This window comes from Ascidiella aspersa, chromosome 7, assembly GCF_963924565.1.
Source record: "Ascidiella aspersa chromosome 7, kaAscAspe10.2, whole genome shotgun sequence".
NCBI lineage: Eukaryota > Metazoa > Chordata > Ascidiacea > Phlebobranchia > Ascidiidae > Ascidiella > Ascidiella aspersa.
In genome coordinates this window covers 29241661-29259425 of record NC_139453.1, presented here as the reverse complement: position 1 = coordinate 29259425, position 17765 = coordinate 29241661, and the positions used below count along the sequence as shown (strand labels likewise).

General features: G+C 39.1%; 1 protein-coding gene across 1 annotated transcript in view; it reads left to right on the top strand.

Annotated features, from left to right (window-relative positions):
- The window catches only part of LOC146138840 (histone-lysine N-methyltransferase 2C-like), a 79858-nt gene that overhangs the window by 32575 nt on the left and 29518 nt on the right, over positions 1-17765 (top strand). Inside the window, exons 35-54 of the mRNA XM_083394704.1 lie at positions 381-527; positions 1085-1263; positions 1792-2127; positions 2771-2882; positions 3741-3979; positions 4424-4515; positions 4601-4719; positions 5228-5373; positions 6174-6469; positions 7305-7504; positions 8080-8147; positions 8453-8912; positions 9290-9428; positions 10411-10613; positions 11313-11425; positions 12175-13993; positions 14754-14961; positions 15634-15787; positions 16148-16277; positions 17207-17304. Of these exons, the coding sequence (XP_083250830.1) occupies positions 381-527; positions 1085-1263; positions 1792-2127; positions 2771-2882; positions 3741-3979; positions 4424-4515; positions 4601-4719; positions 5228-5373; positions 6174-6469; positions 7305-7504; positions 8080-8147; positions 8453-8912; positions 9290-9428; positions 10411-10613; positions 11313-11425; positions 12175-13993; positions 14754-14961; positions 15634-15787; positions 16148-16277; positions 17207-17304 (5258 nt within the window). The remainder of the gene's footprint in view (positions 1-380; positions 528-1084; positions 1264-1791; positions 2128-2770; positions 2883-3740; positions 3980-4423; positions 4516-4600; positions 4720-5227; positions 5374-6173; positions 6470-7304; positions 7505-8079; positions 8148-8452; positions 8913-9289; positions 9429-10410; positions 10614-11312; positions 11426-12174; positions 13994-14753; positions 14962-15633; positions 15788-16147; positions 16278-17206; positions 17305-17765) is intronic.

The following is a 17765-nucleotide window of genomic DNA, read 5'->3' as shown; positions in this document are numbered from 1 at the left end:
AAATGCAATCTCTGCAGATCTAACTTACTTAAGTAATTCAATTACTGTTTAAAAAACAAGAATAAGGTCACAGCAAATTAATTTTACTTGAAAAACATAGATTAAACATAACCTCAAATTTTTCATTTTTACCCGATTTTGCGATTTTCGGCAAAAATTCAACTCGATTTCCTCACACCAATACATGTTCAAATGAGCTTAAATTTTGTACATAACGGTTTTAGGTGTCTATCTGTCCAAATCCATATGAGGCAGGTGGATTTGAAAAAAAGTGTTTTCGCGACCCGCCCTATTATTTATATTAAAATTGAAATAAAGAGTTATTCGAAACGTTCAAAATGACTTTTGTATGGGCTTTGTCATCAAATCTTCATTTCCAGGAGGCCACGATCCGCACGAGAACATACTGAGCCCGAACGCCCTCGAATCTCTGGTCAGCGACGGACTTGCTACAATGAACGGGGACGGATTCTCACTATTCTCAGATGTACTCAACCCGCAACAGGACGGAGCAGGGAACAACACAGGTGAAAAAAACTCTTTAAATGACAGAGGCGTACACCAAAAAGCCATTGCAGACATAGATCAACAGGTTCGGTGAGTCTGCGATGGCTTATGGTGTACTATAATGATACGTAAGCCGTAATCGTTAGGCGAAAAGCAGCTTCAGAAGTGCTAGATCACAGTTGGTTAATACACATATGTATGTGTGTGTCTTTAAATGGCAGAAGCGTGATTGAAGTTTTAAAACTTAGAATGGCACACTGTTAAACAATACTGATAATTAGAGATTTTTTCCCTATTTCATTTAAAACTTTTTGGTCTTTGATTTCTAGATCGGTTTTAATGTGATTTTCAACGCTCTTTAGACAGCAGGGCATGTTATTTTAGTTGCGCTTGCACGGTGTAGATTTACAACCGAAAGTTATACATTTAATAAGATCAAGAACAAATTTAGAATGTGGTATAAAATACGTAAAACGAACTCAACCCACGGGATGTAAAACTGGTGAGAAATGACCAAAATTGCATCTCAAAATAATATCTCAAAAAATAAAACATTTTTACTTATGTTCATTTTCAGACGACCACGATGGCATCTTGAGCGACCTCGCCAACCTGAGCGACCCCATTAAGCCGACCCCCGACACACAGGCCCCGGGGGGTGCAGGCCAGGCGGGCCAGGACGCCGGCGCCACATCGGCCACCAACACCCTACTTGACCACACGGCGGAAGTCATAAGCTCAATGGAAAACGAACAGGTAATTTTTCGGGAAATCTGAAATCATTACAGTGGTCAACAGACAGTTTTTAATGGAGATTTTTTTGAATGTGTTTGGCTGAATCTTAAAGATTTTCGGGGCTGATTTTGAAACTACCCTTATTTTTTACCAGAACATAATGATATTTGCTTTGTTATTCTCATGGTTTTATTAATTATTGTTGAAAACACTGACAAATTAGTTTCCATTAAAGTTAGAGCCCGTACATACTTGGTATTATTTTGTACGTTTCAGATATTACTTTACATGAATAACGTAGTAAGAATATGAAACCCCATAGAGAAGTAGTAGAATACTTCTCTACCCTATAGAGATATTCTATTCATTTTCAACATCAATGTGTAAAAATTTATTCGAAACGTTCAAAATGCTTCCTACTTCTGTATGGGCTTTGATATTCTTACTACGTGAAACAACAATATTCTATAAAAGTAGAATGTATAGTAATACACAAAATAGTAGATATGGGCAACTATATGATTAACGACTTTATTTCAACTCAATCAGGCGCAAAACCTCCTCGGGATCAACAATTCAAGGAACAGCAGTAACTCGCAACACACCGGCGCAAACACCAACAACGACCAGATGGTGAAATCCGAGCACCAGCAGCTTCTAGCCAACCAGAAACACCAGCAAATGGTTGCCCAGCAACAGCAGATACTTCACCGACAGTTGTCACTGACACAGGTGCCAACGCCACCTGCCCCTGGCATGCTGCACCGACAGCAGAGCATGCCACTGACACATCATCAACACCAACAACAGATGCATCTGCAGCAGCAACATTTGGGAGGCAGCTTGAACCAAAGACGACCAATCGATGTACACGGACAGATGCAGGTTTGTGTGAAAGATGACGTTTATTTGGGACCCCGGTCATAAGATCGATATAAGAGCAATATCAACGTCGGAATAAAACACAGTTTGGAAGAAGACCAAAATAAGACTAATGCCTCATTGTCATAGAACCGTCTAAATCGGAATAAGTCCTAAACAAGTCGACATAAGACCTAAATGGTCAAAATCCGGCCTAAACAAGTTTATTTGGTGTTGTTATTAGGGATGCCCGACACAGGGCGAATGATTTTCTAGCCTGTTTTTTCAGGTTCGTAATTTATTGCTGTGAATAAACCGTTTGCCAACAAATCCTTTTTGTTTTAAATAAACGAAAGAGTATAGGTAGACAAAACTGACTCATATTGTGGGCAACATTTAAATAGCCCTTGATTTTATTTTATGTCTTACTCAAGTATAGGTTTTTAAAAAGTGCCGTTAAAGAATAACATGGTGTTGATAATTACATTTACACTGTTTTGTTTTCGAAATATAATCAAAAACTGTCCAGCGATCTAACTCAGGGATTTAAAAACCTACAATTATTCTTTGAAAGGGCTTTAAATGTATTATTTTTTTCCTAAACTGGTGTAACAACGTTGTTAAACCATTGATACAAATCAACAACTAATATAGTTTACCTTCTAAGGTGATGCAGCCTACTGGGAACCTCCTTTCATCCCAGCAACAGCAACCACAGTTCGGCGCCTTGAACCAGCCAGTAGATCGTAAAATGGAAGCCATACCTGTCGGATCGCACTGTAAGCAAGTTAATCTTGATTGTCGTTACCTGTATGTAACAATTGTAACATATAACGCTTTTCAAATTGGTCGTAAATTGGAACTTACTCAAACGTTCATATAAACAACCTCACAGCAGGCTTTAGTAGTTTTTTAGCCTGGCTATGTTTGAAAATCCTGATTATATTCTACAGTAAAATAATGCCTAAAATTCTTATATTAGTTTGGTATCGGATCGGCACCGATACCACCCTAGTATCGGACAACTACCGATACCACCCTAGTATCGGACAAGTACTGATACCACCCAAGTATCGGACGAGTACCGATACCACCCTAGTATCGGACGAGTACCGATACCACCCAAGTATCGGACAAGTACCGATATCACCCTAGTATCGGACGAGTACCGATACCACCCTAGTATCGGACGAGTACCGATACCACCCTAGTATCGGACAAGTATCGATACCACCCTAGTATCGGACAAGTACCGATATCACCCTAGTATCGGACGAGTACCGATACCACCCTAGTATCGGACAAGTACTGATACCACCCTAGTATCGGACAAGTATCGATACCATCCTAGTATCGGACAAGTACCTATACCACCCTAGTATCGGACGAGTACCGATACCACCCTAGTATCGGACAAGTACTGATACCACCCTAGTATCGGACAAGTACCGATACCACCCTAGTATCGGACAACTACCGATACCACCCTAGTATCGGACAAGTACTGATACTACCCTAGTATCGGACAAGTACCGATACCACCCTAGTATCGGACAAGTACTGATACTACCACTTGGCATCAGCTATTGATCCTATCGGACATCCCTAGTTTGAACTTATATATTTTTTCCCTACAGCGCCAGTGATAGCAATGCGACAGCAGTCTATCGACATACAACAACAACAACAACAACAACAACAACAACAGCAACAACAACAGCAACACTCCCCCGCCCAGTTTAACCTCCAGGGTCACCCTCCGCGACCTCTGACCCCGTCCGGCATGCAGATGTTCCGGGGTCACCCGGGTCAAGGTCAGGCCCAAGGTCAGCAGCAGCCGGCACTGTCCAGACCTGGAAGTGTAGCTCACTCGCCGGTAAGATTTGGAGCGTAATGGCTGGAGTTTGTAGTAAAACATAGTGAGAATATCGAAGTTTTGAACATCTTAAAAATGATTCCTACTTCTGTATGGGCTTTGCTATTCTTATTACGATAAACTGTTTAGCTCAGTGTTTCGCAACCTTTTTTGGCTTGCTGCATCCTATGGAAATTCTAAATAGTTCGCAGCACCCTTGCCTGTATTTTTGCTGAGTGGTTAACTGTAATGGTTACAATAAACGAGATTGAAACACACAACGTCTGTGCAACAAGGTTGAAAAAACCTTTTTAATGTTTGGTATTACCAATAGTGCAAAAAACAGAATCCTAAAGAATTTAACCCTAGAGTGCCGCGGCAACCCGCTTGAGAACCACTGCATTAGTGAATAGCGTTTGCTTGCGAATCAAACCCCCCTTAAATCCGATGTGTTTGTCTCTCCAGATGTCACACTCCCCTGTTCTGGGGGTGTCCAACAGCCCCGCCAAGGTACAGCCCCAGATGGTCGGGGTATCCAGTCTGCCTGATCTCACCAGGTAAGTGACGTTAAGGCATGGGTCCTTAAAACTTTTTTTAACCTAAACTTATGGATACCTGATATTTTACTTTGTTTATTTGAAGCGACAGCAACATATTCGAGCCGGCCCCTCCCCCCTGGCCCCTGGGTACCGACGTGGAGGGGGATACCCTTAGTGTAAACCAGCGCAACATACTCAAGTGGGAGAAAGATGAGCCTCTCGGTAAGTTCTTCATTTTTTTATAGTTTATTTATTTTTTTATTTGGTTTATTTTTTTTCTTTTGGTACTTCTGGCATTGACAAAACTATTGTTGTTGCCGATAGGAATATAAATGACACACTTTATCACGCACGTTACCCCCAGAAGTTCATTTTGGTTCGGAAGTCGGGTGACTTTTTCGTAACTAGTTGGGTATTTAGCTTCTATAAAAACGGAAAAACAAAACTAGTGTTTTCTTGGCTATTGTTTGCGCTTATCTATTAAAACAAGCATCTTGTAAAAAAAATTGACACATGCCAGAATTTTGTAAATATTCAAACAAACGATAAATCCTATTTGTTTTTCTTCTTAAAATATATACATACTTTATCTTGAAGATTGCGTTTCAAAATTTTCTTAATTTGGAAATTTAAATAGCAGCCAGAAACATACCCACGTATTTTAAAACCGTTATGGCAATTTCAGATAAAAAAAGGACTTGTATAAGCAAATAATAGTAATATTTAAAAGGTCATCTTGCAACAATATCACCGGTTCTGTACGCCAACATGAAGCACAACTATCTTAAGAAGGAGTTTCCAGAGTGGCAGACCCGAGCCAAGCAAGTCGCTAAATTATGGCGTAAGGCGACATCCGACGAGAGAGCGCCATTTCTTGTAAGTAAAACTAAGAAAACTGCAATAAAATGTAGCTATCCCCCTTTCTTGTAAGTATGACCAAGAAAACTGCAATAAAATGTAGCTATCCCCCTTTCTTGTAAGTATGACCAAGAAAACTGCAATAAAATGTAGCTATCCCCCTTTCTTGTAAGTATGACCAAGAAAACTGCAATAAAATGTAGCTATCCCCCTTTCTTGTAAGTATGACCAAGAAAACTGCAATAAAATGTAGATATCCCCCTTTCTTGTAAGTATGACCAAGAAAACTGCAATAAAATGTGGATATTTATAAAAAAGCAACTATTCCTTTCATCATAATAGATACGTGACTTCGTCCTTATAATTTTTTAAACAAACTAACTTTATTGTATGCTATTTAAACTAACTTATTTTCTCTAGTCTTCAATAATTCTTTTTTTACGCCTTAGAATTGGATTAATGTTTTTTAACAAACTAACCTTGGTATTTGATAAACCGTTTACTTTTCTTACATTCACATTTCATCGTAACTTACCAATATCTCCCTTCCTTCAACTTTTCATCAAGTTGTATGTTAAGATAATATTTTCGAATCTAACCTTAATATTTCGGTTTTACATATAAACCGTTTATTTTTCTTACATTTACATTTCATCTTGACTTTTAAATTTTTTTTTTTTTTTTTTTTTAAGATTATTTTTTTTAACAATCTAACATTAATATTTTTTTTACATATAAATGTGCTTAAATGTTAGGTATAGTTTACTTTAATTTACTTTTAATCTCAACTCATCCACATCACCCTTCCTTCAAACCAGCAAAAAGCAAGGGACAACCGGGCGTATCTGAAAGCAACCAGGCGTGACTTGGACCACCTGACCGATCAGGAACTCCTGGCCACCGAATTGCCCGACCAGGACGAGGACCAGAAGCCCCCCCTGGCCGGCGCCGACCCCCCTGAACTGGCCGCACCACCAGGCCTACTGGGCCAGCAGCAAATCGAAGGCTTCGGCGCCCAGGCCTTCCCGGGGAATCCCCTTGGGGGCGTTGGGGCCGCCTCTAGCCCCAGCCCCGCTGAGCAGGGGAGTTTTGCCAAACCGAGGCCCCCGTCTAGGTATGTTGTTTTTGGTTTGATACGAATTTGTTCGTGTTTGTTTGTTTACGGAAGTTTAAACGAACAAGAATTTTTACAACTGTGACGTCAATAATGTCCTTTGTTTTAATCGAACGTTTGCACAATTGCACCCATCCAGGTTGTTTGGTTGGGTGTAATTTGTTTGTTTAAAGTGGTTTAATCGGATATGTTTTTTACGTTTATTCATTCCTTGTTACGTCAACAATGCGCTTTGTTTTACTGGAAGGTTCACACAATTGATCCGTCCAGGTTTGTTTAAGTTTGTTAGTTAGTCCAAATGCGGTTAAAGACCTGCAAAGGTTTAATGCATTTAACAGTGGCGTGAAATATGCGCATTATTTTGGTGGAACGTTGGCGCAAATTCCACACTTCTGTGTTGGATAATTTTTATTACCCCTTATTTCATTTGAATCTATGCATAACAAGATCTGTAGCGACTTTGATCTCTTAAGCACCTTGATGTTTTTGTTTTGTTTGTCGGGAAAATTAGTTTTAATTTAAACAATTGTAACATTGTATTTTGGAGCTCTTAACGACAACAATTGATATGTCTGCATTAAATAAACAGAATGTAACCGAAATAATGCAACTTAACCTTCAGAAAAGAATACTTGTTTCCTTGGCTTATCATCTGATAGATTTCAAAGCGTTTTAATTAAAATAATTCGATTTTGAAGCAATTCGACTTCTGATTTAAAGCTTTCTTTTGAGGACATTTTATACTTTAGTGACAAACCTATATTAGTGATAAACATATATGAAGTAACTTAACCCCGAAATACCCGATAACTAATACAAAGCACTTAATTTTCAGGGACCCAACACCCAAGCCAGGTTCTCCAGGTGTGGCCAGTGGCCCCCAACAGGTCCGGGGTCGGTCCCCTGTGGCCGGCAGCTTGCCCCCCAGCAGCCCCATCGGGGTATTTCCCAGGAACCGGGGGCCGTGGCCCGAGGGCGCCGTTGGTGGCGGAATGTACATGAGGCAGCAGCAGGATTTGCCGCAACAGTTTCAAGGTAACGTTACGTTATCAATAAAATACTTATTGAATAATATTCAATAAACTCGATTATTACGTCCTCTTTTTTTGTAGCGTTTAAGTTTATATTCACGGTAGCCCATTATAAATTTTAGTTTACCTGTCTGTAACCATTCTAAGCTTCATTCAGAGTTAAGACTGTTTTTTTCTAAAGTTTTTCCAAATGTTTTAAGGTCCTTTTTCTAATTTTTAAGTAGAATAGAACAAATTGTACTTTTTTTTAGCTGTTGAATTTTATAAAACTAACCCATTCTATTTTTAGATTAACCATATTATGTAAATAAACCCTTTTAAATTTCCTTCATATCATTTTAATTAAATCGTCCTGTTTTTTTATTTTTTAGGCAATAGAATTTGAAGCAAACTAACCTTATTATTCTTTTAAAATGCATTTTTAACGTGTCGTCATTTGTGATGACGTAGATGAGTTTTGTCCGTAGTGTTGTCAAACCTATAAATAAACTTTATATACCAGACCACAAAAATCACCACAAAAGTTTATATAGTATGGTAAATAACGTTTTCTCAATTGTAAAATTGTTGTTATTGCAGATTCCAGCGTGGCCCACGTTCAACAGCAAGGCATCATAAACATGTCGCCAACACAGGCGCAGTTTCAGGTGAATATCTAGCAATCTTTTTTGTTGTGAGTGTCGTTTTACTTGCGTGGTTAAGTATAGCAACAGGCTCTAATCTAGGCCTTTCTCTTGGAGGAATTTGCAATTTAAGATAATTCCCTATAGTTTTGATACCAGGGACATGTTCGACATCTGTGTAAAACTGTATTAGAACCAACTTTGTATTAATTATACTGTATGTGGAAAAAATCTCAACCACCCAAATTTCGCAAAAAAAAGAAAATGTCATAAAAAAAACTGCCATGTAAAAAATACTTAAGTCTTAATACCCCGAAATATATTAACAGATGCAGTCTGCCGGTAGTGGAGTACCAACGGGTCTGAGAATACCAAAAATGGAGAGCAACGAACACATGGGGCTCATGCCCGGGCAAAACCCACGCTTTCCCCAGCAGCCCCAGGTCATGACTCCAACGACCCCCAACCCCCCTATGTCACCCATGAAGCCGGGAGATCCCCTAATGCAACGCCAGGGCTCCATGCAGGATTTGAGTCAAAATCAGGAAGTTTTCACCCGAATGGCCCCAAGACCGGGGATTACCCCACAGAGGCTGCCCCAGGGTCAAATCATGCACGTCCAGCAGATGACCCCGACCGGGGGTATGGTACAACCCCCTAACCCCCATCACGTGATAAGGGACCCCTTCCAGGATATAGCGGCCGAAAAACCAACCCAAAGACGAATGTCGGGCGCTGAAAGGATGAAGCAGATGAATTTGCAAAATCAAACCTCAGCTGCATGTTCAGGTATTATTTAAAAATGTGCTTAATTAAATGTTAGGTATCGTTGGTTATCGATTTGAGAAATACCTTAACTAAAAAATCACAAAAACACGTATGCGGCAAGAAAATTGTATTACATGCAAAAATTAGTATAAATAAACAAATTTTATAAAAAATGCTTTATGAAAACACCTCATTTTAACCCTATTCATTTGTTTGAAAGACTTAAGTCAAGTCATTTTGTCCAAAAGACTTGGTCAAGTCGAGTCAACACTGCAAAATAAAGCTTACTAAAACAATTACTACTTATATAAAAATTCTAAAAAATTCTAAAATATTCGCCTTGTCCAAGTCTCGAAAACCTCTCCTTCCTATATAACACCTATTTTTAACCTTGATAGCTTCATCGCAAGCCGTCGAAGTAAAAATGGAATTCGGCGAAAAATCGATGACGTCATCGACCTCCAACGTGCTCCAGGGCGCCACCGCGTGTCGACCCCAGGCCCAGGAAGCTCTTCATCGACCTACATCACAAAGGAGGTACTTCCATTGTTAATTTAATTATTTTAGTTGTTTGTTCGCCGTTTAACTCTTGCTTATCAGCTTCTAGTATTGTTTCCATTTACCTCATAAGACTGTATTTCAACTCGAAATCAAAACAATTCTATTAAATAAAATGTGTAACTCGCACTTCTAAACACTTTTACTCGACTGAAACTATTTTACCTCTTTTACGCGTCAATTACGCACAATTCCCCTTTGGGTGTTTTTTTTGTTTAAACTTCGAAAGAAATTATTTCTTCTTTTTTGACTATCTAAAATTCTCTTTAACAATTTTCAAAATGACTTGACTTGGACTTAAGATGTTTCAAAATAACTTGACTGGGACTTGAGTTATAAGTCCTAAAATGACTTGACTTGAAGTTAAGTCATTTTATAAATGATTTGAGTGGGACTTAAAGTTATTTTACAAATGATTTGAGTGGGACTTAAGTTATTTTACAAATGATTTGAGTGGGACTTAAGTTATTTTTACAAATGATTTGACTGAGACTTATTTATAACTGACTTGACTTGAACTTCAATCATTTCAAAATGACTTGACTGGGACTTAAGTTATTTTTCAAATGACTTGACTGGTACTTAAGTTATTTTACAAATGACTTGACTGGTACTTAAGTTATTTTACAAATGACTTGACTGGTACTTAAGTTATTTTACAAATGACTTGACTGGTACTTAAGTTATTTTACAAATGACTTGACTTGGACTTATGTTATTTTACAAATGACTTGACTGGGACTTAAGTCATTTCAAAATGACTTGACCTGCACTCGAGTTTTTTTCACAAATGACTTGATTTGGACTTAATTCATTTCAAACTGAATTGTTTACAACACTGCACTGGTGTACCAGTCAAGTCGTTTGTAAAATAACTCAAATCAAAGTCAAGTCATTTATAAAAAAGTCCCAGTAAAGTTTTTTTAAATTGACTTGTTTACAACACTCGCTTATTTTCCAGGAAACTGCTTTTGGAGCAGCAATCGATTCCAGGCGGTTCTTGGGCCATTCCGACCCAGTCTGGCGTCACCAGGCCCCCTCCCCCTTACCCCTCGCAGGCCGGCCAGGCCATGAGCACCGGCGCCGCGTTCGGCCACCCTCGGTTCAAGTCGGCCGCCGTTTCAACGCCCCCGGCGCAGGGGAATTCCCGTCAATATCGACAAGGTGGGTTTTTCAGGGTTTTGTTTTTTACAGGGATATAAAAAAATAGATTTCTTTTTGAAAAGGGTTCTTTCGGCAAGTTTTTTTTTATTATATGTACCAACGTTAAACGTTTTGATGACCTCTTTAGGAAATCTTCATCAGGGCTATGATATTGCAACTGGGCGAAAAATATATATAGCGTTGAAAAAAAAATATAGTTCCAAAATATGTATTTAAAAAAGTTTACCCAGGAGAACAATTTACAATTGATATTCTGCCTTGCAGCAACAGTATATATGTTATTTAAAAATACATACCACGCTGAACGCCTGTGTATATTGGGTTGCGTAAAACACTGGTACTTTTTCTACAAAAAACAATTTTTAAACAGTTGCCAACTTTAAAACTATAATATAGTACCTTACAGGGGAATTAGAAAATAACCTGTTTGAAGTACACGGTGTTCTGAGGAAAGTTTGTGGTTTCTTGTAAAATGTAACACAGCAAAGTTGTAATAATATAACTATGTCCTACGTTATCGAGTTACACCGTTTTCTGACTGTTTGTTAAATTGTTTGAAACATTTTTTATAAAGATCGTTTGTTCAAGTTATTATTTAAAAAAAAAACATGTTTTAAACCTAATTATCTCCAAAGTGATACTGGATACTCGATTTTTTCTATTGGACTAATTATAATTTTTTTACTCCATTTTTGCCAGGCGCCCCATCGCAGTCACCCACTTTTACCCCAGGGGGTCATCCCCCTTTCGGGATGGAATGTTACCCCTCAGTGAGAATGCCAACCAGTTCGTCTTCAGATGGAAGCAACCAGGTGGGCGTAAATTCTACTATTTGATTTATTTCCTTATTTGTAACGTTGGTTTAAGCCAGGGCTGCGGAGTCGAGACCACGTAGACTACCCGAATTCCAAGTCAGATGTGCGCATGCGCCGTACGAAATTTCGAAACCGTTGAATATTTTTCAACCATGTATTGTGGTGGATGAATCAATTATATTACTCCACTATAAGTGAATTTCTGTATACTTTAACTAAGTTACGTAAATGGGTAAAAAAACTACAGGCTGTTAGATTGGACTCAACGAAATCGCACATTTGGCTGGAGTCGGACTCGAGTTAGTTTTAACAGACTTCGTAGCCCTGGTTTAAACAGGACAAAATAGACAAGGCGCTTTACTTTAATATGTTTCATTGCACGTTTAATGACGTTGCACTTAATATGTCATAGTCACCTTGACCCCTTTTTCCTGAGCAGCAACAGCAGAGTTGTCTAGTTTTATAAATTAATTTATTAATCTAATTTTTTTCGCGTAATGGAATAAGCTTGCAGTGTTTTGGGATTTTGTTACTTTTAAGTTGATTTATTACTCCTATAAGTTTTTGATAAATTCTTGACTAAACTTAAGTTATTTCACAAATGACTTGACTGAAACTTAAGACACTTAAAAATGACTTGTTTACAATACTGTGTTACACATAGAAAATTTAAAAAGGGTCGCCCAAGTTACAAAACGAAAATAGGGTTGTACTGCTCTGTATATAAGCCTTTTATTTTTCCACAGGGCCAGGGCCAAATAAGCGGTGGCTTTATTGAACTAAAGCATTCACGACAACCAGACCCTGCGATACGACGAGAGCAGATTATCCGGGCCGGTAGCGTCCCGGGGGTGAGCAGCGCTGCCCACTCGACCCCCTCCCCGGCCCTGGCCACCAGTGCCCCCCCAGTAACGGGCCAAGGGGCCCTGGTGCCTAAAGAGGAACCTATCCAACTGACCGAATTGAGCGCAATGCCGGCTTCTGTTATAGCAAGTGCTGAGCTTAAGGCTGCAAAGGTGGAAGCTACTGCTCCGGATGTGGATAAGATTTCGGACGCTAAGAAAGATGAAGAGAAAAAAGATCCAGTTGCTATGCATACAAGTGATGATGCTGATGGTAAAACAAGGACGCCTCAAACCTCGACATCTGAATCCATTGTCCAAACGACGTCATCAAAATGTATCGCTGAACCTTCAGCTGTTACTTCTGCTCCGCAAAGGTCCGAAAGCGGAGTTTGCTCTTCAGAGTCTTCAGTTATAACCACTCCAGCTCCTCCAGTGTCCTCGGATGTTGCTTCCCCCACCTTCCCCACCATCCAGGAGAAACCGGACCTTGAGAGCAACAAGGTCGTCAACTCGGAGCACAGCTACGTGAAGACCGTCGCTCCCAGCGACTGTCCGTCTTCTTCGGAAGCGAAAATTCCTCCCGGAGCCAGTAAATATGTCGTTCCTTCTCCTGCCAGCGCCGCCTGCAGAAAGCGCGAGAGCTCGCGGACTCCGGATGGCGAGCTGCGGGGAGTCGGATTGACTCCTCCTCCTGGTGAAGAAGTGATGGAGATTCTCATCACAGGAGAAGAGGAGGCGTTGGTAAGCAACTCGGTGACAGTTGATAAGGAGGAGAAGGAAGAATGCAAAGATTCAAAGAAGCAAGAGGAAGATCAAGTCGAGAGCAAGACCGCATCTGAAGAGATTAAGGAGTCTACCGTTGCTCCACCCGCATCTGTTGTAAGTAATCCCGAAGTTACTACCCCTACTAAGGAGCCGAATACCACTGGCGACAAAAATGCTCCATTAGTCGGTGATAAAAGCGATCCTGCCGAAGATGTGCCCAAAGTGTCCGAAGTGGTATCTAATGAAGCCAACAAATCTGATTCGATCAAAGAAGAACTGAATAAATCGGTCGCTGATTCTGACAAAGACCAAAGTGAAAAAGCTGAAACGACCACAATCGAAAAACCCGCTGAAGAAATCTCATCCGAACCAAAAGATGATTCCACCAACAAGGTTGAAAACACTCAACCTCCATCCTCACAAGCCGACGAGACCAAAGTGGAGTGTGCGTCCGATTCCAAAGTCACAGAAACCGCCATTGCGACCACGCCACCCCCAGAAAAGCCACAAGACGCTGTTCCTAACATACCAGCCTCAAATAAAACAGGCAACGACACCCATGAGATCTCTGAAAGTGTGCCAAGTGTCAGTGACAAGCAGTCGCCAGTGAGTCGCTGCTTACAAAGCGTCGTTACTCATCAGATCGAGGACATTCCATCGCCCAAGATGCCACAGCTCGACGAATGCCCGACTCCCAAGCCTTCCTCATCTTTGCCACTCGTCACTGCCACCTTGATCGCGCCAGTGACAACTGCCAATGTTGCCACTGTCACCCAAGCGCCTGCCACCGCTGTGACGACTCCACAGTTACCGGTCGGCCCTATGCGAGCTGCTGTAAGCTTGCCAGATACAGTGGCAGGTGGCACTTTGTTGCACAAGGCGACTGACAACGTGCCACTGTCAGCTGCCAGCTCGGCACCACTGATGGCATCTAAACAGCCGATCTTGCAGACAGGTTTGTTAAAGCGTTTTTCATGAATTTACTTTAAAGGGGTAATTTGACTTTTGGACTGGAGTAATAAATTTACCCTAAAGGAAGGTGTTATTTGACTATTTGACCGGGGTAATATGTTTAAACGCTAGAAAAGCAAGAAGTAGTTAGTCTTCATATTGTTTACTTTTTCATTTATCTTTTATGCAGATATTAGGTTAATCTGATATATTATCCATTGATCAATTGATTGCAAATCATACCTTAATCTGGATTTTTGAAATTTATTAAGTTCTCTGTATCTGGTCATCATTTATACCAATTTAAAATCCATATTAGTACTACTACTACTTGGTATCGAGTATTGGCTCCTATGCAATAATTTCAAACGCCCCTAGTTGTCTAACTTACTCTAAATTAGTGGTTTTCAACATTTTTAGCTTTCTGACCGGTCAACTTTCAAAACTAATTTTTTTATGACTTGACTGGGACTGAAGTCATTGTTAAATGACTTGATTGCAGTGGTGTATCCAGGGGGTTTGGACCCCCTCCCCTTTTTATAAGTGACATTATCGTTTTTTGTTCGTTTTTGTCACTGTTTAACTCCCCGTCCGAAGCTGCGTGTTTTTTAATGTAATTGGCCACGCGTCTTAAGCTAATGCGAAACCAAAATCAAACGCAAAACGCCGATTTTCGTTTCTTGTTTGCTCGACCGTAAATGATACGCCCCTTCTTGATTTCAACACTTGTATTAACCAGCCCATCACATTATACTTTTCTCTAGGTACCTCTGTTGCCCACTTTACCCAACCCATAGTCGGCCCCATGCCCCAGCTCCAGAAAACAGGGGCGGGTCCCTTCTACGGGGGAATCCCGGGCCCCACTGTGGTCCCCTCTCAGCCGGCCAAGCATAAGCCCCTCCTGATCAAGGAACAACCTCTGCTCATTCAAGATCTCCTCGATGAGGAGAAGAAAGAACAGGCAAGAGCTCGGTAAGTTGGTTTTGGCGAATCTGGTAATTTTTTAGGTTTTTCTCTTAACTGTGATTTTTTATTTTTTTTGTTACACACGTTTTTTGGTATTTTATAAATTAAGTGATTTTTGTTTTATTTTGCAAGCTTGGTAAAACGTCAATTTTATTAAAAAAATTTATTTTATTTTATAAACTCTGTAAAACCTGCCCAATTTTTTTTTACTTTTTTTATGAAGTGTATTTTTGCCTTTTTTTGTCATTAAAAAATAAATAATTCAAAACAAGTATCCGCCGTTTTGTTGCGTTTGTCTGAACTACAAAAAAAAACTTGGTGCTTATATAAAGCAATATGCGAATCAAATGATAGACATTTTTTATGTAAATAAAATTATGAAGTGATTTTACATAAAAAATGTTTTGTGCAAGGAAAAATCTAATTAAATAAAACGCAACAAACCCGTGATGAGTTAAAACAGCAGAGCTACAGCCAAAATATGTATTTCAATAATGAAGCTAAAATACAATTAGTATTATATTTTAACGGAAATATTTGTAGGGTGAAAATATAAAATAAATTTGCGTGTTTTAAATCTAAAAAAAATGCCCTAAAGAATTTTCAAAATAGCACAAAATCCGAATATCACCACGTTGTCTGTTGTAAAGACATCGACGGGTTATTTTATATTTTCAGTCGTGAGAAGCAAAACCAGGCGATGATGCAACAACAGCAGCAACAGTGCGGGTTGTTCCCAGCTGTTATAGAGAGTGAAGAGGCGATTGCACCCGAGGTTGGAATCGACAGAATTCTGCAAGCAAAGATCAAGATATTATCAGGGATAAATCAGGTGGAAAAAGCTGTTTTTCTTCTATAAACGAACTATTTTTAGTTACTTTTTCAAGCTATTATTTTTACGTTAGTAAACAAATTCCAATAATTTTTTGTAGGTTGCTTTTTTTTTGGTTAATTTTTCAAGCTATTTAATAGAACATATTTTTTCAAATCAGCTTTTTTTAAAAAAAACTTGCCAAGAATCCTTAAACATAGTTGCTGTAAATTGTTTAAAACCTCTTATTCATAAATATTGACTGTACGCTCAGTGTACAGTGTTCACAACTCAGTCATTCAGTCAAATACTTGGGAAAAACAACAAACAAAAACCTCTTTTATACATTGTGAGTTATCTAATCCGTGTATCTTCCTTAAGGTGATAAACAGTGGTACGACCACCCAGGCTGTATCAGAAGGCCCAGTGCAGTCAGGACCCTACGTACAACATCCTTCCACCAGCCAACACTGGCAGCAAACCACCACCGGTCAACCACCAACTCAAGCAGGTTGATATGCTAACTTAATTAAGTTTTGTAAATTAGTAATTTGGGTTTCGTCCATCATGATTGCCACAAGGTCTTAGAATTTCTTTAAATTCATTTGTGTATTGAAAAGTATTTTAAAGCCCTATGTTTTTTTCAAATTTATTTAAATAGTCTTTGAACTTATTTTATGTCCAACTGGAGTTTTGTTTTTTGAATGCACTGTTAAAACAACAATGAGAATTTTTTTTTTTTTTTTGGAAAAGTCTTTGAACTTTTTTCATGAAATTGTCTGACAACCATGTTAACGAAATGACGTGACGTAAAAAAACGCTGATCTTATTTCATGAACTGCAGATTAAAATCCCGAACTGATCTTTTTAATCTGGTCATAAAATTATGTTCGTCAAAAGTGACTAGATTTTTGTATTCTAATTCAGGGTGGTCCAACTTTTTTTCATCGCGGGCCAAAAACAAGTTTTTTTTTTTTATCTTGCGGGTCAATGTTTTTAAATTGCGAGTCTTAGACTTATTGCTGGCAAATTATACATAGTCTATGGCATATATACTAACTTTATGGAATGTATACCTTTGTTCAGTTACGGTAGTTATGAAATAATTTCAACACCAAAAGATTAAAAAACAAAAATTAAAGTGATATTGCCAAATTGAACCAAAGTTGACTGTTAGTTCGCGGGCCAATAAGGCTGAACTCGCAGGCTAACATTGGCCCGCGGGCCTGCAGTTGGACCACGCTGATCTAATTTATGTTTTAGTAGGCTTGTCATATGTGCTGGTATATATATTTGCTTTAGTCACTATAGGTTAGACTATCATATATTATTTGTTTGATCCTTTTGTGTGACCAGCTAAAATGCCAGTTTCGCTGTACTTAAAGCAGTCTAAGTATATTCGCTTTTAAATTTATGATAATACCATATTCTTCCACTCAGGAATGGGGGGCGCCCCCTCTTTCGGTAACGACTCAGATTCCCAGCAGCGCAAAATCCGATACGAGGAATGGCTCTATCAACACCAAGCTCTATTGCAGGTAAACTAGACGGAAGTTTATATAAGCAGTTTAAAAAACATCTGACTTCCGTTTTCAAATAAGCTTTTCTGCCTTAATCAAGCACTTAAAAAAAAAAAATTTACATGACCGACTGACAAGTTTTGCTACGTAACCTTTCTATGGCTTGTGGTCAAAGGTGAAAGATGGCAATTTAGGATGAAGGCTCTGGTGAATATGGTATATGTTCTACAGACTTATTCACCCTGAAATCCTTCGGTATTAATAAAGATAATTAAAATTGCCAGACTGGATCCACGTGGACCATAATAAACAATTATAAACTCTAACTGTAATTTCAACGCTTCTAGGCAGTTTATAGTTTAGCTGTAGGGATTGCAAAGAAAATAACTACTGGCTTGTCGGCAATAAAGGCAGGTCATCAAAACAGAAAAAAAGTGCATTTACATTTTTTGTTGTTTCTTTCTTGGTGTGAATTCTGC